Below are 21,619 nucleotides of genomic sequence, written 5' to 3'. Positions count from 1 at the left end.
TTTTCTAAAATTTGTGGGTTTTGGTGTGGAAGTTAGAAATAGAATTGTTTTTTGTTTGTCTGTAAGTTTTGGGAAATTGGGATAAATTGTAGAGGTTTGAATAGTCAACTCATTTCGAGCATTATTATGGAATGAACAGTTTGAGATAAAGTGTATTTCGACGTCCACAGCCTTTACACTACAATATTTACAAATTCTTTTACATACAGGTTATCTTCTATATCAGCCTCTCTCTCTCTATCTCTAATAGTCTGTGCATCAAAGCAGTCTTTTAAATTGAAGCTGATCATGATGGTTTACTTACAAACAACTTCAAAATTTACAAACTACTACAAAATTTACAACTTGCTAACTGACTTGTTGTTTGTTCAACAGGCATTTGACTGAGAACAAAGGTTTTCTGTAACGCCAGCCGCGACCTCAGTAGCTTTCTCACCTTCTTCCTTTCTGGAAGATATTTTATCCCAAACAGGAGACACTGAAAGCTGCATGATTGTAAAAACTAACAGTAACGCGCAGCAACAACCCATAAACATGTACAAGGTCGAGCGGGGGCCTACGTGTTCGAACAAGTAGCCCGCTGCAGAGCTCGACGCGGTGCCTCCAATAGCGGCGCCGATCAGGCACAGAGCAAACACGACGGGGGACGCCTCTAAGTTCTGATTGGCCCAGGCGTTCCCGCCGGGCACGATGGGCGCCACGACCAGCCCGCACACGCACGTGAGGACCCAGAACGCCGGTCGGTTATTGGCGCCCCAGAAGGCCATGGCCACGGACGCGGCGCACAGGCACGCGATTTCCACCGACAGCATGACGGAGACAGGCACCCAGGCGGCGATTGCGGTGGACAGCCAGCGCATGACGGCGATGCAGACCCAGAAGCTGGAGTAGACGACGTTCGCCTCGGCCTTGCCGTACATCCCGCTCTCCACAAGGTAAGACACCTGCAACAGACGCACGCTAGTTGGAGGAGTGGGATAGTGTAACAGACCTGACCTATATGCCGTACATCCCGCTCTCTACCAGGTACGACACCTGAAACAGACGTGAAACGTGACGCACGCTAGTTGGAGGAGGGGGATAGTGTAGCGTACATCCCGCTCTCCACAAGGTAAGACACCTGGAACAGACATGAAACGTGACGTACGCTCGTTATAAGAGGGGGATAGTGTGACGGACATATCAATGACGTACGCTGGATGGAGGGGGGATAGTGTAGCAGACGTGAAACGTGACGTACGCTAGTTGGAAGAGGGGGATAGTGTAACCGCCATGACGTACGCTAATTGGAGAACGTACGCTGATTGCAAGGGGGATAGTGTAACAAACAAGAAACATGAGTTGGAGGAGGGGGATAGTGTAGCAGACATGTCCCTTGACGTACGCTGGTTGCAGGGGGAAAGTGTACGTACCATGTACTGTGTGAGGCTGTTCATCTGTGCCTGCACCAGGATGTAGAACAGCAGCAGGAGGAACAGCAGCAGCGCAGCTTTCCCGCCGCGACCCTTCAGGAACCGTCCAGGGGAGAAGAAGGCGGAGAGGGACTGCGGCGTCTCCCGGACCTTCCGGAGTTTTCCGGATCCGGAGTCTCCACAGTACTGGAAGTAGAAGAACAGAACGAACATGGCGAACTGGACGGCGGCCACGCCCGCGTACGGCCACTGGATGTGTGACGTCAGACGGGCCTCGTCCACTGTGAGCGGAGGGGGTGTCGCCTGGTCCACTCTGAACGGAGGGGGGACGGAGTGGTCCATTCTGAGCGCAGGGGAGGCCGTGTTGTTGTTGAGCGCCGTGCGGTCAGGAGACACGAAGGGGATGACGATCAGCTGGATAGCGAAGGAGCCGAGTGGATAGCCTGCCTGGGTGGCGTGGAGAGGTACGGACGCCCGGTCCCCCCATAGCTGGGTACACAGGACTGTCACGGCTGGGGACAAACAAATAAAGAAATAAAAATAAACAAACGTCGGTGAAGGTTAGACGTCCATGCAATAAGACCCCCCCCCAAAAAAAAAAGATTAAAAAAGAAACAGAGTTTAAAAGGAAACAAAAGTTAGACAAGTAAAGGCAAGGTTTATGCAAATTAGTCAACTTGCTCCTGTTGTTTCAGGACAGGTTGTTTCAGAACAGGAGCTTATGTGCTTGGGGCTTGACCCCCATTGTACTTACTCGAACTGTGCACACTATACTACTCACCTGTATCCGTGAACCCATGGCCCCAGCCTGCGATGTGTTGCAGAATGACCAGTCCCCACAGACTTGTCGCGTAGGGGGTCCCTAATGTCCCTACCCCCGCTAGGAAAAAAGACGACCCCAGCACCAGGAACGCGTACTGGGGCAGGAGGTCCATGAAGAGACCCCCCGCGACGGCGGAGAGGAAGTAGCCCACGGTGTGTCCCGCGAGAACTCGCGAGATTTCCTCGTAACCGACCCCGAGCCGGTCCTTCAGGTCGATCAGTGTTGGGTCCACGATTCGGAAATACAAACCCTGAAACATTGGCAGAAAAGAGACGATTTTTCTATATACTCTTTTTCTATATACTTTAATTTTCATCTCAAAACAAGGCTCATACATTTATTTACTTTCATTTTACCTCAAAACAAGGCTCATACAAGCCATGTTTAAGTTTGTGCCCATTTGGGAAGCATTCACAAGGTTCAAGCTTGATCTGGATTTGTTGCATCCAGCAACACGCCATGTTCAACGTGACTGAATGCCGGGCCTTTGCACTGCACCCCGGCATGTGCCAAAGTCTGTAAATACTATAATATATGCGCAAGGAAGGTTGACATAACTTACCTGGTTACGTATTAACTAGTCCGTACCGCGGTCACGTTGTCACAGTGTGGTTTGGCTTACAGTCAGCAACACACGACTCTTGGATAATTGCAGAGACTATCCAGAACCTTGCATGTTGCTAACCCATATCAAACCCATTCAGGCATAGAACTAGATAGACACGGTTCTACAAACTAGATAGGCACAGTTCTAGATACATTCAGGCATAGAACTAGATAAGCACAGTTCTGGATACAATAGAGACTATCCAGAACCGTGCCTGATCCTAACCCTAACCCATTCAGGCATAGAACTAGATATATAGACACGGTTCTGGGTACAATAGAGACTATCCAGAAACGTGGCTGATCCTAACCCTAACCCATTTAGGCATAGAGCTAGATATACCAACGGTTCTATATACAATAGAGACTATCCAGAACCGTGTCTGATTCTAACCCTAACCCATTCAGGCATAGAACTAGACAGACACGGTTCTTGGTAACAACAAACCCAACACATTGTTTTTGCTCTGTATTAAAATCACGCCATGTTCAACATGACTGAGTGCCGGGCCTTTGCACCTCGACAGGTGCCAAAGTCTGTTAATGCTGTAATATATGCGCAAGCAAGGTTGACATGACTTACCTGGTTACGTATTAACTAGCCCGTACTGCGGTCACGTTGCGACAGTGTGGTTTGGCTTACAGTCAGCAACTCGGACTCTTGGATAATTGCAGAGACTATCCAGAACCTTGTATGATCCTAACCCTAACCCATTCAGGCATAGAACTAGACAGGCACAGTTCTAGATATAATAGAGACTATCCAGAACCGTGCCTGATCCTAACCCTAACCCATTCAGGCACAGAACTAGATAGGCACGGTTCTGGATACAATAGAGACTATCCAGAACCGTACCTGATCCTAACCCTAACCCATTCAGGCACAGAACTAGATATACCAACGGTTCTATATACAATAGAGACTATCCAGAACCGTGCCTGATTCTAACCCTAACCCATTCAGACACAGAACTAGAAAGACACAGTTCTTAGTATCAACAAACCCAACACATTGTTTTTACCCTGTATTAAAAATCACGCCATGTTCAACGTGACTGAATATCGGGCCTTTGCACTCTTTACTTTCGCTGTTTACCTGGTTAATACATGCACATGGGAGGTTGCATCATACCTGACCACGTAGTACTGTTACACAACAGTCAATACTATAATAATATATGCACAAGGAAGGTTGACATAACCCTCAACTTTCGCTGATAAACCGGTTACGTATTAACTAGTCCGTACCGGTCACGCGTTGACAGTGTGGTTTGGTTTACAGTCAGCAATATATTGGATTCTTGGCTTCTATCATGTAAGCCGTGCTCCATATATATCATATAGCACATTTATGAAAAAGTTAATTAGTGTTAGTCTCGATACATGGAACTTATATATAAGCATTACTGTAGACGTTACAATGACTGGACTGGACAATTTGTACTTTTGTTATTATCATTCTTTATCAATGTTATTGGTTAGTTACTGTTTTTTCTTTATTATTGCTGCCATTATCATTATTTATTGTATCCCTATGTTACTGTTTGCATGTGACTGTTGTGTTTTGTTGTGTAAAACAGGACCCCATTGAAAAGAAGTGCTATCACTTAATGGGCCACCCTGTATAAAGATGACAGAAATAAATACAGTAGATATCAGCTAGATATGTAGTACCTCTGAAGAGCTTGCCATACATACATTGTACTTGTTACGATTGTTGTGCAATAAGGTTTGAACTTATCTTAAAAGTTCATCTGTGTTGGTAGAAGTCATTATGCAGCAAGTTTAAACTGTAATTTCCAACAAAAGAAATTGGACAAATTTCCGAAGGTCCTTTTTCCTTGACAAAGACTGGAGTTGTACAGTCGAAAATTTGGGTGAGTCCAATTTCTTGTGTTGGAAATTACAGTTTAAACTTGCTGCATGAAGTTTGAACTTGACTTTGACCTACCATAGAGAACATGGCGAGCACCAGAGCGGCCGTACGGATGACCCGTCGGTCAGTCACCTTTGCCCCCAGCGATGCCGCCTTCTCGGCGACTCTGGCGAGCGTAAGACTCGGGCCAAACGTCTTGACGGCGTCTTGAGACACCGTCTTGGCTCCTTCCTTCTCGGTGAAGGACACCACGAGTGCCGGTCGACTGCCTTGAGACATGGTCTTGCCTCCTTGGAGCGTCTTCGGATAGAAAGCTGCTGAGAATTAAGAGAAACGCCAAAAAACAGTTACTCAAGCAACTGGATATGATTGTGGAAACAGTCAGACGTTTCAGGTAGCACTACCTTTCGTCAGTGACACTGGACTGGAGAGTTGTCAGAAAAGCACGAAGTATAATTGATTGATATACAAATCAATGAAGAGACATTTTTTGAAAGTCCAAAAGAAAACAAAAGTTAGGCAAAGATGATGTAATCTTTAAAAGGTCCTGGTCAAAAGAGTGATCTGGGACTAACTCCCAAATATCCGGCTCAGCATGAACATTGTTCCCTGAATGGACTCGTATTCGGGCCTGCAAAGACTTTGTTCATAGCGTCGTTTCCGATCGTATAATGGCAATCGTAAGGCATATGTGAACGGTTTCTACGTACCAAGATAGGCAAACTTTCCTGCTTAACAAAATTCCTACCGTCAGTGAAGGTTAGACATCCAGGTAATAACATACGCCAAAAAACAGTTACTCAAGCAACTGGATATGATTTGGGAAACGGTCAGACGTTTCAGGTAGCATCCACTACCTTTCGTCAGTGACACTAAGAGACTTGCAGGAGAAAAGCAGGTTTATAACTACGAACTATTGACTGATTCCTACCCACCAGTGGAGACTAGGCGCAGTAGTCCTTCCCTTGTGAGATCTGATTTGCTGACTGTAAGCTAAACCACACTGCCGCAACGTGACCGGTACGGACTAGTTAATACGTAACCAGTTAACCAGCGAAAGTAAGCGGCATGCGGCGCCCCACGTGCATGGTCTAACGGTATTTATATGGCAAGAAAATTTAAATCGTGGTGGCCTTGTTGTACTCAGAACCGTGCCTATCTAGTTCTCGTCCTGAATGGGTTAGGGTTAGGGTCAGGCACGGTTCTGGATAGTCTCTATTGTACCCAGAACTGTGCCTGAATGGGTTAGGGTTAGGATCAGGCACGGTTCTGGATGGTCTCTATTGTACCCAGAACTGTGCCTATCTAGTTCTATGCCTGAATGGGTTAAGGTTAGGATCAGGCACGGTTCTGGATAGTCTCTATTGTACCCAGAACTGTGCCTGTCTAGTTCTATGCCTGACTGGGTTAGGGTTAGGATCAGGCACGGTTCGGGATTATCTCCGCGTATCTAAGAATTCGTGTTACTGACTGTAAGACCACACTGTCGACGCGTGATCGGCGCCGACTAGTTAATACGTAACCAGTTAATCAGCGAAAGTTAAGGGTTATGTCAACCTCCCATGTGCATATATTACAGTATTTACAGACTTTGACACATGCCGAGGTGCAGTGCAAAGGCCCGGCATTCAGTCACGTTGAACATGGCGTGATATTTAGGCCACACCGCCTTAATTTTATGGATGACATCCGCGCGCGCATTGATTTTCACCTGTTCTCTCTCTCAAAAAAAAAGATAACGTTCTCTGAGGCTCTGGCCTGGCTCTAGGCCTGGGTAGTCCATGGTAGTTAGCGACAATACGGAGCCGGTGGTAATTCTGGAGGACGGCACCCAGGCTACCGAAGCCCCACGACTCATAAATTCCACAAAACGCCAGCATGTGCCGGCTTGTCGTATACGTCGCTCAGTACTGTGGCAAATTCACAATACCAGCTTTGTATTCTTGTGGTTTAGTAGCATTTTGTTTTGGACCGGAATTGTTTTTATTCGCCCGCGCGCACTAGTTTGGGGACACTTCTGGATAGTCTCCTCGTATCCAAGACAATAACTTAAACGTATATTCGCCGGGCCACACTGTCGACGCGTGACCGGCGCGGTTAATACATTACCAGTTTATCGGCAACAGAAAAGGGTTATAAGTTATGTCAACCTTCCATGTGCATATATTATCGTATTGCCTAACTGTTGTGTAACAGTATTACGTGCTCAGGTGTGATGCAACGGTTCCACACTCACGTGTACGCGGCGTGTATTTGCGGATATTTGCACGGTCGCTGTTGCTAGGACGGGACGTTAAGAGGGGGCCCGCAAGCCCTTTTCCGTAGAGCGTAATCGGCCGTTTTAATTCTACGTAGAGTGTAGACGGACCGCTCTAATTCAACGTAGAGCGTAATTGGCGCATTTTGCGTAGAGCGTATTCGCCGTTTTAATTCTACGTAATGCGTTGTGGCCACTTGGAATTTATCGTAAAGCGTAATCGAGAGGTTTCCGAATTCAGCGTAGAGCGTTGTCGGGACCCCCCCCCTCCCCCCTTGCAGGCCCTCTTTAGTCGCGGTCCACTGTTCATTGTGCTTGTCAAAAAGAGCTAGGGGAATTTTTTTATATTCCAACATTTCATGACTAGACATTGTGACAGCACATTCAAGTTATATCAACTTATTTTATGCCGCCACCAACGCAGAGGACGAATACAGGACTAGACAATACTCAAGCAGGTCTTGGAAAGTGCCTTTCCCAACGGCACATGATCGGTGGCTTGTCAGGACTCAGTATCTATCAAGCAGACTTACTCGCTTGTGTGGAGTATGATGTACTTCAATGTTAACAACCATGATTCATACAAGGTATTGTTGTCAATATTTGAATTCATCGATCCAAAGTGTTAAGCCTGTCGTTGTGGACATGATTCTTACTTATTAATGACCCTACTATGAATTATTTATGTTGTTATAAAAGAGCATCACAATTCACCCTTGTACTTCACAGCTACCAGTCATACTGTTGTTGATACAAATAAACCAATAAACTTAACTAAGTAAACTAAGGTTAAGCCTAACTTTAGATCCCGTATTTGATGACGAGTTCCATAAGATTTTTGGGTAATAACACAGGTGGCCCTTCGCTTGTGTGTTTTGTGGTTCAATTCTCCTTACTAGCTTTATATTCCAATGGTTTAACAGCAGATTTTTTGCTGGCACATGTTGCAGGATTTCGACCTTTCGCCTTTCGCCACCAGAGGATGTCATTTAAGCCAGTTTGGCTCATAAATCCAGATGAGTGGGGGACCCGGAGGGTGTTTGGGCGGACTGGTCTGACCGGTCCTACCTCCCCCCCTCCTCACACACACACCAGCCTGGCAGCGGAGAAAGTGAAGAGGTAAAAGTGCCCAGGTGTCCTTGAAAACAAGGTTTTGTCACCTGGTGTCCAGGAGTGCCAACAGGTAAGTCATACTGTTTATTAATAATAAACCTTGTGAACACAGATCGAATTCAGAGAAAGCTTGGACGGAATAGTCTTAGGTATCGTTTGAACCTTCGTTGTTGAAAAGACAACGACGACCAGGTGTCTCATGTAACAAGGTTTTGTCACCTGTGCAGGTGTACCTAAAGGAAAGTCATACGGTTTAATATGAAATCTTGTGAACAAAGATCATCTTGAGAAAACGTAAAGGTCTTAAGAGTAATTCTTACCGACGTTAAAGAAAAGACAACAACCAGGTGCGAACCGAACAGGTAAAACAATAGGTAACACAACACCTGACGAGCAGACTGATGTCCCGGGTTCGAGTCCTGACATGCCACAGATCTTGTGCCCTTGGGAAAGGCACTTTACACGACTTTCCCCACTAAACTCAAGTGAAAATGAGTATTGTCTGTCCAGTATTCGTTTCTATGTGCGGGACACAACACCAGCAACAGCTGCCTCTGTTCCGTGTGTATTGCACTGTTGCAATTTCAATAAATTAAATCAGACTCATGCTTGTTACCTGGCCATTGAATACAGGTGTATTCACCTTTTCTGTTACCCTTGTAACTGACTTGAGATGCGCTTTTAAACTGTTCCAATAGTGAAAATCTGCTGAAAGATTTGAACTCGCGTGAAGGTATTTTTATCCAGCCCTGTGATCCGTGCTATAATTATGCCTAAATGACTCGATACCCTCATCAACACTCATATTTTACCATTTCTGTTGTATTTTACTTAAGATGCCCTTTTAAAACTGTTCCAACAGTGAAAAATCTGTTGAAGTATTTGAACTCAAGGGAGAGTATTTTCATCTAGCCTAGTGACCCGTGTAACACAGTTGTAATTAATGGCTCGATATCCTCATTAAAGCTTATTCACATTTTCTGTTGTATCTAACTTAATATTCACTTTTTAAACTGTTCCAATAGTGGAAAAATCAGTTGAAACATTGAACTCACGTCAGAAACTGTTCTTCAGTATAGTTTAGTAATTCGTGTTGTAATTCGTATCGGCAGCCGTTACTAAAGCTTATACAGTCACGCAGTTGCCACGCCTCGGGCATTTTTACTCATATTTTGCGGGAGATGCGCATTTTAAACTGTTCAAACAGTGAAAAGATCAGTTGAAACGATTGAACTCACTTCAGAAACTGTTCTTCAGTATAGTTTAGTTCTTGTTGTAGTTCGTATCGGCGGCCCTACTAAAGCTTATACAGTCACGCAGTTGCCACGCCTCGGGCATTTTTACACATATTTTGCGGGAGATGCGCATTTTAAACTGTTCCAACAGTGAAAAGATCTGTTAAAGCATTGAACTCACGTCAGAAACTGTTTTTCGGTATAGTTTAGTTGAGTACTTCGTGTTGTAATTTATATTAATAGTCCTACTAAAGATTACAGTCACGCATCGAGGGCGTCAGTTGCCAAGCCTCGGGCATTTTACACATATTCCGCGGTAATTCGATTCATTAAAATTCACATGTACACACTATTTTCATCCACACCACAGACTAAGCGTCAAAAATGGTTAAACTTTGTGAAGCAACTGTTGAAATCTTTGAATTCTGTATTTGTATGAATTGATGATAAAGTATGGAGGAACAGTCGTCCATTATAACTATATTTTTGCTTGCCTCGGTGAGGTGACAGCCCGGAGGCAGTTTCATGCATTCTTTAGGTTTTATCGTCTGTCACAAAAGATGTCGGCCATTCCAGCTGACCTCCGTAGTCGCTGGCTCAGTGTCTGTCAGAAAGGTTGCCCTTTTCGACATGCATTACAACATTTAATCGCCTGTTAGCGTCGTTTTGACCCAGTTAAAACTTTCATCCCAACATGGACTCAGGAAGGTGACAGCTTTCAGACAGGTTCATACATTCATGATTTCCTATTCTTATGAAAAAAAGATACGAGTCATTTCAGTTAAACCTAATGTTTGTGTCTTTTCAAAAGGTCTGAAGAGGAGATTGAATATTTAACACTTCTGTATGTGTAAAATTAGTGCCTAACCCTTGATTGTAGTTTTGTGGTCCCAGTATTGCAATCCTGTTTGGCCTTGACCTTCGTTTGTGTCCTTACTTGCCCCCCTCCCCAACATGGCCGACTTCATGAACCCGTTCCATCATTTGACAAGGCTGCTAAAGGCTGGAACAGAAGGCATTATAATTACTAACGTGTAAGCATTAAAGACAGGCATTTTGTGGTCCCAGCATTGCAATCCTGTTTGACCCTGACCTTCGTCTGTGTTCTCAGCGCGCCCCCCTCCCCAACATGGCCGACTTTATGAACCCGCTGTTCGACAAGTTCGGAGCCGATCCGGAGTCGGCGCCATTTCTGCCCCGGAAGGACGACTCCGGCCAGGAAGACGGGGAAGGTAACAAAAACTGAGTTCTTGTATGACTTAATGGATTGCTACATAGGTCATACTCAACTAAAATCGCCACGCTCAAATGTAGCAAACTTGTACGTAGCAAAATGAATATGGCAACACGTGCGTCACAACAATTTCAGTTTGTTCATCAAAGAAAGACCGGCCACCAGGTCACTTACCAGCTTACTTGCCTACTTTAGAAATCTACTGAAAATCGCCACGCTCAAAGGTAACAAAATTGTATGTATAGCAAAACTGATACTTGCGTCACGACAGTTCCAACTTCAAATCATGTTGATCAAAGTAAGAAGACCCGACACTAGGCCACTCGTATTGGCTTACTCGGAGTTGGATAGCTATATAGGTTATACTCCACTAAAAGTCGGCACGCTAGAATGTAGCAAACTTGTATGTAGCAGTAAAGATAGTTACGGTAACAATTTTGTCAATACAGTTCCAGCTTCAGATATTCAGTTTGATAAATTAGAACTTTAGAACTCTACTGAAACTTTCCACACTCAAATCAAGGAAATTATATGTTAAAGCTCCTTGCTCAAATGTAGCAAAACTGTATGTATCAAAATTAATATGGCTACATTTGTGTCGCATTGTGACAGTTCCCGCCTCGTGCGCGACGCCGGCTGCAGAACTGGAGAGAGACCCTCTGGGTCACGTGGTCTCGGCTCACACCATCGCGGACATTATTCTGGACAAGAACACGGAGATGCCGCTGACGGTGGGGGTGTTCGGCGGGACCGGGGCGGGGAAGACATCCTTCCACACTGCCGTCAAAAGTACGCACTGTGTGTGTGTGTGTGTGCGTGTGTGTGTGTGTAACTCTATGTGTGTCTATGTGTGTGTGTGTGTGTGTGTGTGTGTGTGTGTGTGTGTGTGTGTGTGTGTGTGTGTGTGTGTGTGTGTGTGTTTGTCAGTATTTAAATGCAGCTTTTAGGCAAGAAAAGAAACAATAGTGTACAACGGTGCTACTGCTCTTACTTGCAGAGGAAGTTCTGAAAAGGACGTCGCTTGTTCAGCACTACAAAAAGAAGATAGACGAACAAGGAGTCTTAAAGAAGAAGAAGAAACCCAAGAATCTTCTGGGGCGAATCGACTTCTACGTTATCCTGCTGTGCTACACGGGCTTGGTATGTTTTTATTTTGTTTATTTTTATTTATTTATTTATTTATTTATTTATTTATTTATTTATTTCACCAGGGGATACACATATTGCCTGAGGGCGCTTTTCAATGTGCCCTGGTGGGAGGAAAACCCTAAACAAAAGCAATTTACATCGAAATCAACTCAGTCCAAATTACATGCAACAAGAGTAACAAATAAAGTTGTATACTGCATTGCAGCCACCCAGCAGAGAATCTGCTTGGAGAGTGTTTATCACATGTTTTCGGCCTCAAGTTCCAGCCGGTCTTGTTTGTTTGTTTGTTTGTTTGTGCTTATTTATTGAATATTCACCTCTCACAGGTGGCCTGCACGGTTGCAAGTGGACTGAAGTACCCTCCGGCCTTCTACTACCTTCTGGGTGGCAGCCTGGCCACCTTGTGCCCGATCGCAGTGTACTGCCGGGAGTACCTGGGCCACCATGTCCTACGTTGTGCCTTGCGCCAATGTGCCAACATCTGCACATTTATTAACAAGAGCCGTAATTTCTTTTTCTGTCCCCAGGTCGCGGGCACCATCGCAAGCGGTTTGAAGTACCCTCCGGCGTTCTACTACCTTTTGGGCGGCTCCCTGGCTACCTTGTGCCCGATCGCAGTGTATTACCGGGAGTATGTCGGCCGTCTGGCCCGGCTGGTTGCAGCCCGTCTGCCGGCCCTCTTCGCCAAGTCCAGCCCGATGTACCACATCCTCCGCACCTACCTGGACATCAAAGTTAAACCGCTGGACACAAGGCTCGTACTGGAGCAGCCGGAGAGACGAACAGATGTAAGTTTCCTTCATACACTATTGATTTGAGGAGTTGTAGACAGTAATCTCATTTTAGTGTTTAAGTAGTACCTGGACATTCGGGTCAAACCGCTGGACACAGGGCTGGTACTGGAGCATCCAGAAAGACGGACGGACGTAAGAGTTTTATTTTTATCTTCTCTCCTTTCTCACCACAAACAGTTACTCAAGCAACTGGATATGATTTTGGAAACGGTCAGACGTTTCAGGTAGCATCCACTACCTTTCGTCAGTGACACTGGAGAGTTGTCAGAAAGGCAGGTTTATAAGTATGAACTATACTCATAAATACGATAGAACGTGATGATTAACTCTGAAGAGCATGCATATGTGATAACTACATTTAGCCAAAAGAAAAGTATCTTTCTTCTGTTTTTCACCTGCGTCTTTTTGCTTGATGATTCCAGGTGATCTGGGTGGACTTCAACGCCTGGGTGTTTTCCGGCTGCAATGTATTGTGGGCCGGCATCGTCACCCGGCTTTGTGACGAAGTCGAGGCTCACGTTGGCGCCAAAAACGTTCGTTTTTTCCGCCACATACAGGTGGGTCATCGGCCTACAGGGCGTTCACCTTTGTGCATACTTCATGACGTCACTGCTCATGCTTATCTGTTTGTCATTTCTCATCCTCGTAATGTTACCACTTTCATGAAGCGTCTTGGGCTCATAATTTTAGTTGGAGCACATCAAAATAACAGTAGAAAAAGGTGCCTCTTCTTCGGTTCCAAGCAAACCAGGTCAATGACCTGGACCAGACGTCTGTCACCATGGTAACTGGTGCTATAGCAGACACCCTGTGGTGTTGGGTTACAGTATGTAGCAAGTGGCAGAACAGTTGCAAGGGCTGGTCACCAAATTTATAATGCATTTTAGTAAGAATACACAGAGCTGTAGTTTGTTGGGCTAGACCGTGTGAAGATAAATGTTATCTAGTTGCTTTGCAAACGTTTCCTTCGTAGTTTTATAGTTTCTGTTGTTTCTTTTTTCAGGCGAAAGCAGAAGCGGCGGCCGCACAGCCAACCAAGCGGACCGTACTGCCAAAATGGTTCCGTCTGCTGGCGAATCTTGTGATCGCTGCCGGGCTGGTGGCTCTGGCTGCAGTGGGCATCGACATAGACGCCGTGCGTAAACATCTTAATTTGTTATTTTTTCTTATTCCAACATTTCATGACTAGGCATGGTGACGGCACAATCAAGTTATATCAACTTTAGTTATTGTATGCCGCCACCAACGCAGAGGGTGAATACAGGACAGGACAATACTAATTTTCACTCAAGTTAAGTGAGGAAAGTCGTATAAAGTGCCTTTCCCAAGGGCACAAAATCGGTGGCATGACAGAACTCGATTCCGGGACCTCTTGATTCCGAGTCGAGCTACGCCACATGACCCCACTAAACATCTTTTAGGTACAGTGGCCCACAGGTACAATGTATGGTAACACTTATGTTGTACCTGTGGGCCACGGTATTATAGGGTTGGGGGCTAACTGTTGGTGGTTCTGGCTGCTGTGGGCATCGACATAGATGCTGTGCGTACACTTCTTTTAGTACAGTGGCACACATGTACAATGTCTGGTAACACTTATGTTGTACCTGTGGGCCACAGTATTATAGGGTTTGGGTCTAACTTCTAAGGCGAATCGCTGCCGGGCTCATGTTTCTGGCATCGACATAGATGCCGTGCGTAAACTTAACAGGGTTTCTTGTTCTATCATGAAAGTTCATCTGTGTTGGTAGTTACATGTTTAGAGTTCAAACTTTCGATCCAACACAAAGAGTTCTCTCACCTAGAGCTTTCGACCAGTCACTCTGGTCTTCCTCAGTAGACTGACCCAGTGAGGCTTGTCTGAACTACATATCTTAAGCACTTGAACCCTCTTGAACCAAGCCAGCCTCACTACTTATACCAGTTTCTCTCATCAGCTATAATGGTCAATGATACATACAAGCCAGGAATCCATATGGTCTAACTAATTACACAGTCACTTGATTTAAGTTAAACTTTTGATCAAACACAAGAAGGGGACTCACCACGAATTTTTGGTCAATCTAGTCAACCTTCATCAGATGTGTGCACTCACTGACTCTAGATCTCCGGAGGTCATAAACATGATGAGCTTTCATTTAAATAATTCCAGACTTGATTCTTGGCTGTTCCAGGTATCGAGGGGCGAGTTCCCCCCCGGGGTGGTGCCGCTTCTCCCTTTGCTGGTGGGTGTGCTCGCTAAAGGGAAGAGCGCTGTGACGTTCGGCAGGAGCATGGTGAAGTCCCAGTCAGACAACATCACGTCTCTCATGGCGCGCCCGGGATTCGCAGAGCAGCTAGGTTTCATGTCAGAGGTATGGATCGGACACAGAACTCCGTGTGAGAGTGTGTGTGAGTGTGTGTGTGTGTGTGTGTGTGTGTGTTTTTGTGTGTGTGTATGTGTGTGAGTGTGCGTATGTGTGTTTGTGTGTGTGTGAGTGTGTGTGTGTATGTGTGTGTGTATGTGTGTGTGTGTGTGTGTGTGCGCGCATGCGCGTGCACAGGCGTGCTAACTGATTTTACCGAATTAACGATTTTACAGTACCACTGTAAAAGTGCCACTGTAAAATCGATAGATACTGGATCGTAATGCCGGTGGATAATCGATTGATTGATACATTGATTGATTGTCAGGTAAAGAAGGAGGTTCAGACCGTGAAGTCGTTACTAGCGTACCTGGAGAGAACCACGAACGTGCGGTACCGGATCGTGGTGGTCGTGGAAATTAATTGATCGATTGATTGATTGATTGGTTGATTGATCGATAAATTGATTGATTGATTGATTGATTGGCAGGTCAAAAAGGAGGTCCAGACCGTAAAATCTCTGCTAGCGTACCTGGAGAGAACGACGAACGTGCGGTACCGGATCGTGGTAGTCGTTGACGACCTGTCTGACTGCCAGGAGGACCGCGTGGTGGGCGTGCTCCAGGCGCTGAAGGTCCTCCTGTCAGACGAGGATGCCAACATCATCTCCATCCTCTGTGTCAATCCTGCACAGGTGAGTTTGGAATATATCTTAAAGACATCCATAAGAAATGAGAGACACTAGGACAGTTTGCTGTCCTGTCCTTAAGTGGTAAAATGCCTGGAACCAACCAGAAGATGCAGACACGGTGTCCTCCATCAATTAACATCATCTCCATCCTCTGTGTCAATCCTGCACAGGTGAGTTGAAGACATCCTTAAGAAACGAGTGACACTCAAAACACAGTTAAATGTTGTTCTGTTGTGTAGTTATACACACACTTTACCAACAGTCTGCAAACATTCAGAGCAGTTAGACGGCTTCTTACACTGACCTTAAGTAGTGAAATGTCTTAAAAGCTTAATCAAGCAGAAAGAAGGCATACTAGTATACGTGAATGCTTTAGAAGCATACCCCCTTCCCAGGTGGCGAAATGTCTTAAAGCGAGCCTTAAGCAACTACAAGACGCCAATGTCTTACCCTCCTTAGGTGGTGAAGTGTCTTGAGGGGACCCTGAAGCAGCTGGAAGACGCAGACACGAGTGGCTACAAGTATCTTAACGAGATCGTCAACTTCGCCGTGTGTCTGCCTGAACCTGGAGTTGACGCCATGAAGCAGGTTCTGGCCAAGGCGACACCACAAGATGTCGGAGAGCAGCTGGCGTCTAAGATGGCGGAAAAGCTCAAGAAAGCTGCAGAAGCTGCTGCAGTACCTGAGAAGGCGCCTGCTGCTGAAACACCTGCGGGTAATCATAATGTTTAATGATTTAGTAACTTTCACTAAAAGTACAAATAACACCCAAGCTAGTCTCAGGCAACAATACATCGGTGAAGCTTCTAGACATTCAGGTACTACTATAAGATATGCTAAAAAACAGTTACTCCAGCGACAGTATATGATTTTTGAAACAGTCAGACGTTTCTGAGAGCATCCACTACCTTTCATTGGACACACTTATAGACCTGATTTTCTGACACTTTTTAGTCTCCAGTGTCACTAACAAAAGGTAGTGGATACTAGCTGAAATGTCTGACCGTTTCTAAAATCATATCCAGTTGCTTGAGTACTAGTAACTGTTATTGCAGCAGCAGAAGAAGAAACGGACGTCTTGCCGCTCCTGCTGGAAGCTCTTGAGAACGGTGACGTCATGCCTTACGTGAAGGGCAACCCGCGCTACATCCGGGATCTGTACTTTGTCCTGCGCATGACGGCTGGCGTCGTCGAGTACAGACTCAAGCTCGGCGAGTTCAACATCAAGGTGGTGTTGGATTACAACATTATGTAGCAAGTGGCAGAACAGACTTGGGGGTGGGGATGGACTCTCCTTTTGTTTTGATGCGTTCTGTTCTCTCAAGGAGGTTAAATCTCTTGTTACGGTATTTAACCTCCTTGGTTCTCTGGAGTTCGACATCAAGGTACAGCCTCTACCAGACTTCGGGAGGCGACTGGAAAGAGTAGAAATAATTGGCCAAATAGAGAGATAGCATGCCGGGGGATTTGTTCCGCTAAAGAGTACCTGGGTGCGGTAAACTGTACCCTCTAACCATGGAGGTAGAAAAAAGAGCTCTTCTACCTCCATGCTCTAACACGCTTTGCTTGTAGCGTGGGTTCTGCTGGTACAAATGTACAACAGTGGCCATACAGAGTTAGGGTAACAGGGTCGGACAAATTGTATTTTATTCAGGACTGGGACAAGCTTGTAGCCTGGGTAGTGCTGGTACAACAGTGGCCGTACAGAGTAAGCTGGATCGTGCTTCATGCCGAAGACCTCGAACTGAAGGCAGCCATGAAAAAACGGGAGAAGCTTTCCAGCTGCGTCGAACAGGATCTGTAAGTATTGTTATGATCTCGAACCTTGCCTAGTTCTATAATGTCTGAATGGGTTAGGGTTAGGATCAGGGAAGGTTCTTGATAGTCTCTATCGTACCCAGAACTGTGCCTGTCTAGTTCTATGCCTGAATGGCTTAGGGTTAGGATCAGGCACGGTTTTGGATAGTCTCTGTGTATCCAAGAACATAGATTTGCCCCAGGCACGGTTCTGGATATATCCAGAGCCGTGTCTGACTCTGAGCAAGTTTCTGGATAAAACACAGATGCAACAGTAAAGCTACAAGATACTTTTCTTATCATCTTTAAGAAATGATAATGTAGAGAATGTAAGAAAATGACATTAAATGCCCGTCATGTTGGCTTAAGAGCTTGTGGGAAATCTAGACTGTCACAAGAATTTCTTTGTTCATCAACATCAAGAGTTCTTTATTCAAAAACAGTGACGACTACATGGACAAGAAACTCCTCGCCATCTTCAAGTCTGCGCAGGAGAAGCAGAAGGAGCTGGAGAAGAAGGGAGGAGAGGCCTGGAAGCGGCTGAACTCCTTAGACGGAGACATCGAGCTTCTTGAGATGTTTCTCCAGGAGTTTGACTTTACTGTGCAGGTAAGAATGACCTGGACCTGTCACCATGGTAACTGGAGCTGTAGCAGACACACTGGTGTTGGGGTCTATTATGTAGCAAGTGGTGGGATAGAGTTGGGGGGCTGATCACCATATACAATGTATATTAATGTAACTGGTGTTGTAGCAGACACCCTGTGGTGTTGGGTTACATTATAATTATGTAGCAAGTGGTGGGACAGAGTTGGGAGGGTTGTCACCATGGTAACTGGAACTGTAGCAGACACCCTTTAGTGTTGGGTTACGATATGTAGCAAGCGGTGGGGGGATAGTCACCACTCACCAGGGTAACTGGTGCTGTAGCATGCAGACACCCTGTGGGGTTTGGGTTACATTATGTAGCAAGTGGCGGGACAGAGTTTAAGGGGCTGGTCACCACATATTATAAATGTGCTTGAATGAATAAATCAAATTAGGCTAGACCATGAAGGTAAACATTGTGGATTTGCTTTTGGAAATGTTAACTTTCTAGTCAATATATTCTGTATTTTCCCCTCTTTTCAGGACATGTTCCACCTCCTCCCCGTGACAACAAACTTGGACTCTTCCATCAAGATGGCGATCAACTCAGCCAGCGGACAGACGTGACGTCAGGAGACAAAACAAATTGAACAAAAAACATGAGCACTTTTTGTGTATATTATTTGGGTAAATAATCCTGGAGGGACATGGCTACAGCCGCTATGCAACTACTCTGATGCCTGCGGCTTGACAACAATTTGGGTAAAACTTGGAAATGTGACCTTAGTATTACATGGGTGTGGCAAGTACTATAGTAATTTAGCCTGCACTGCATAAGGCAATCACAAGGTGGCGCTATTACTGGGTTCTCTTTCCACTTGGTCTTCGGCTGTTTTCTGATTAGCCTCCGTAGCAGGCTTATAGAACTGGGGGTTTGGTGGTCTTCGGCTGTTTTCTGATTAGCCTCCGTAGCAGGCTTATAGAACTGGGGGTTTGGTGGTCTTCGGCTGTTTTCTGATTAGCCCAGTTCTAAAAACGGGGGTAATTCAACCAGGCCGGCTATGTTGTCTATATGCAATCAGAAAATAGCACATAAAAGCTCCCAAAGACCCTGAAGACCGCCAAAACCCCCAGTTTTTGGCATGCTATGGAGGCTAGGAGAAGGTGTGGGTTGGTATAGTACAATTTATATACATTGTTAGACACCATTGTAGTAAGTAAGCTATTGATATTAAGAACTCTTAGACTGGACAATTGTAACAAGGAAGGTGTTATTTTATTAGTCTCTACCAGACTAACTACGCTGGCTATATATAGGAGAATATTTGCCAGGGGAGTTTGGCCGCATTGTAGGTTTGACTGGCTGTTTTGGAGGGAAAGAAACTACCTCCCCACGGCCGGACTCCCTTGCCCAATTTTACTTTCTTTTTTGCCAAATTCTAGGATCCGTATTCCCGTAGAAAGGCCTGGTGGAGGCTATTATTTTATAAGCATGTATTGCCAAAGATTGTGAAGGTATAGCAGTAAAAAGACCTAATTATGTGGAAAACTAGAACTACCAATTATCAAAATCTGCCATTTGAAGCAATTTTAAAACATCACCCAATAATGTGCCACACACAGTTATCATGGATAACTCAGGGAGGCAATAATAAACTACTTCTCATGACTGATGTGTGAGTTTCCTTCTTTCTCAACATTTAGTTATTTATTAAGGGTGAAAACTGACGTCACATGACTGTGTGTTCCAAGCAAACAATATTCAGAAAAATCCGTTAATGATTTCATCAGGTTAGTAAGACACTGAGTAAAGAGACTCTTTTTACACTACCAAGTCTTTTATTTATTCAGCCGACGTTTCGGTGACCGTCTGTCACCTTCCTCGGGGCAATTCTGACTGGTTCACATTGAGGAAGGTGACAGACGGTCACCGTAACGTCGGCTGAATAAAAGACTTGGTTGTGTAAAAAGAGTCTCTTTACTCAATCAGATAAAGCATACACGCACATTTCCATCCTACCTGAGGGGCACTTGTACAGAAAGTCATCATCCTGAAAAACTTAAGGTTTTAGGCTTTAATATCTGTTTTTTTCCAGTTTCTTTGTCACGAGAACATTATAAAAATCACGTAATAGTAAATCACGTCTCTTCCTTTTCACCCTGCCTGAGGGACACTTCTACAGAAAGTCGTGACATCGTTAAAAAATCAATCACCCAATTTGAAGGTTTTACGTTTTTATTTCTGTCTTGTTTTCCAGTTTCTTGGTCACAAGAACAAATAATTAAGTAGTTAATCACATTTCTTCCTTTTCTGGACACTTCTACAGAAAGTCGTGACATCATGAAAAAATTAATCACCCAATTTGAAGGTTTTACGTTTTTATTTCTGTCTTGTTTTCTGGTTTTTGGTCACGAGAACAAATAATTAAACAGTAAATCACGTCTTTCCTCATTTTACCCTGTCTGAAGAACACTTCTACAGAAAAAGTCGTGACATCGAAAAACTTTATCATCCAATTTCAAAGTTTTATGTTTTTATTTCTATCTTGTTTCCCGGTTTTTTGGTCACGAAACAAATAATAAAACAGTAAATCACGTCTTTCCTCATTTTAAACTGCCTGAAGAGCACTTCTACGAAAATTGTCGTCATTATGAAAGTTAGTCATCCAATTTTCAGGTTCCACGTTTCAATTTTTCTTAATTATTTTCCGGTTTGTGCATCACGACAGCAAGTAAACTGTAGTAAATCTTATATTTTTTTAATTTGACCCTGTCTGGAGAGCACTTTTACATAACGTCGTCATTTTAATGGTTCACGTTTCAATTTTTCTTAATTATTTTCCGGTTTGCGCATCACGATAACAAATAGTAAAGCAGTAAATTTTATATTTTCTCATTTCTCCCGGCTGAATTGTTTGCCAGCCTCTCTCGCAGGGGAGCAGGAATGACGCGCGACCTTTTGTGGCCCCTCCTGAAGTTTTATAACCCAGTTTTGTATCTGGACGACGCTGGGACAAGCTGGAATGTGTGTGAGTTAATATCAGGAAGGGTGACGTCGGTGGGCCAAAGCAAATCTATTCATTGTTTATAGATGTATATTGTAAGAATTAGGAGAGCAGAAATAGAATGACAGTCCCAGGCCGGGGTTCGAACCCACGCCAAACCCAGGCACCAGTCCACATGCTGACACTCTAACCACTCGGCTAAAAGGTCTAGACCCATCGGCCGGGTCAGTTGGTAGCGCCTATAAACCCCCCACTGTTACTATATAATGATGGCGGTTTAATTCTAAACCAACATGGAACTAGAAGTAGAATTCCGTCTAAACTAAAGACGAGATTGCTCAAAGCATCATGACATATTAATATTCTGGAAGTGACATATCGGATCAGAGGTGGATAAAAGATGGTATGAACTCCTGTTCAGCGGTTAACAGATCAATTTTTTCCATTGTTCAGAGAGTTTGGGAAGAAGCAGGCACACGGTTTTCAAATGTGATAAAACTTTCAGTATTTCCCAGAGCAAATTGCCTATATTAAAGCTAAAAATACCAAAAATAAGCCCGATATAAAAGCTAAAAATAAAAAAAAATAAGCCTGTATAAAAGCCAAAAATAAGCCCAATATAAAAGCCAAAAACACACCAAAATTAAGCCAAACCCCAAACCTCTGCTTGGAGAGTAAACAGATCCTGCCCCCC

General features: G+C 44.6%; 2 protein-coding genes across 5 annotated transcripts; one reads left to right on the top strand and one right to left on the bottom strand.

The window, feature by feature from the left end:
* Positions 1–39: 39 nt before the first annotated feature.
* LOC109467520 (sodium-dependent glucose transporter 1-like) lies at positions 40–15,404 on the bottom strand. 4 transcript variants are annotated; one of them, XM_019765532.1, is made up of 5 exons: positions 15,377–15,404; positions 4,793–5,031; positions 2,194–2,485; positions 1,413–1,924; positions 40–944 (listed from the first exon to the last, which is right to left on the bottom strand). In XM_019765532.1, the coding sequence occupies exons 2-5, from the start codon at positions 4,994–4,996 to the stop codon at positions 369–371; spliced, it is 1,584 nt and encodes a 527-aa protein (XP_019621091.1). In that variant the 5' UTR covers positions 4,997–5,031; positions 15,377–15,404; the 3' UTR covers positions 40–368. The 4 variants fall into 4 exon arrangements, with proteins under 4 accessions (XP_019621091.1, XP_019621092.1, XP_019621094.1 ...); XM_019765533.1 differs by lacking the exon at positions 15,377–15,404 and adding an exon at positions 5,653–5,690 and having other exon boundaries at positions 4,793–5,034; XM_019765535.1 differs by lacking the exon at positions 15,377–15,404 and adding an exon at positions 5,428–5,490.
* Positions 7,439–18,648, top strand: LOC109467522 (NTPase KAP family P-loop domain-containing protein 1-like). The gene is made up of 15 exons (XM_019765537.1): positions 7,439–7,561; positions 7,925–8,157; positions 10,434–10,554; positions 11,169–11,345; positions 11,554–11,696; positions 12,233–12,493; positions 12,922–13,056; positions 13,503–13,634; positions 14,674–14,853; positions 15,335–15,538; positions 15,995–16,250; positions 16,591–16,763; positions 17,190–17,335; positions 17,776–17,941; positions 18,464–18,648. The coding sequence occupies exons 3-15, from the start codon at positions 10,452–10,454 to the stop codon at positions 18,545–18,547; spliced, it is 2,160 nt and encodes a 719-aa protein (XP_019621096.1). The 5' UTR covers positions 7,439–7,561; positions 7,925–8,157; positions 10,434–10,451; the 3' UTR covers positions 18,548–18,648.
* Positions 18,649–21,619: the final 2,971 nt, after the last annotated feature.

This window comes from Branchiostoma belcheri, unplaced genomic scaffold, assembly GCF_001625305.1.
Source record: "Branchiostoma belcheri isolate BF01 breed outbred unplaced genomic scaffold, Haploidv18h27 scaffold180, whole genome shotgun sequence".
NCBI classification, from domain to species: domain Eukaryota; kingdom Metazoa; phylum Chordata; class Leptocardii; order Amphioxiformes; family Branchiostomatidae; genus Branchiostoma; species Branchiostoma belcheri.
This window is presented reverse-complemented; position numbering and strand designations above follow the sequence as displayed.

Coding starts and splice junctions, on each gene's coding strand:
- LOC109467520 (XM_019765532.1), bottom strand. CDS start 4,996: ATGTCTCAAGGCAGTCGACCGGCACTCGTGGTGTCCTTCACCGAGAAG. Junction 2,486..4,792: donor TGCTCGCCATGTTCTCTATG/GTAGGTCAAAGT, acceptor CCAATGTTTCAG/GGTTTGTATTTCCGAATCGT. Junction 945..1,412: donor ACAGCCTCACACAGTACATG/GTACGTACACTT, acceptor CGTCTGTTGCAG/GTGTCTTACCTTGTGGAGAG.
- LOC109467522 (XM_019765537.1), top strand. CDS start 10,452: ATGGCCGACTTTATGAACCCGCTGTTCGACAAGTTCGGAGCCGATCCG. Junction 10,555..11,168: donor CGGCCAGGAAGACGGGGAAG/GTAACAAAAACT, acceptor GCATTGTGACAG/TTCCCGCCTCGTGCGCGACG. Junction 16,251..16,590: donor TGCTGCTGAAACACCTGCGG/GTAATCATAATG, acceptor CTGTTATTGCAG/CAGCAGAAGAAGAAACGGAC.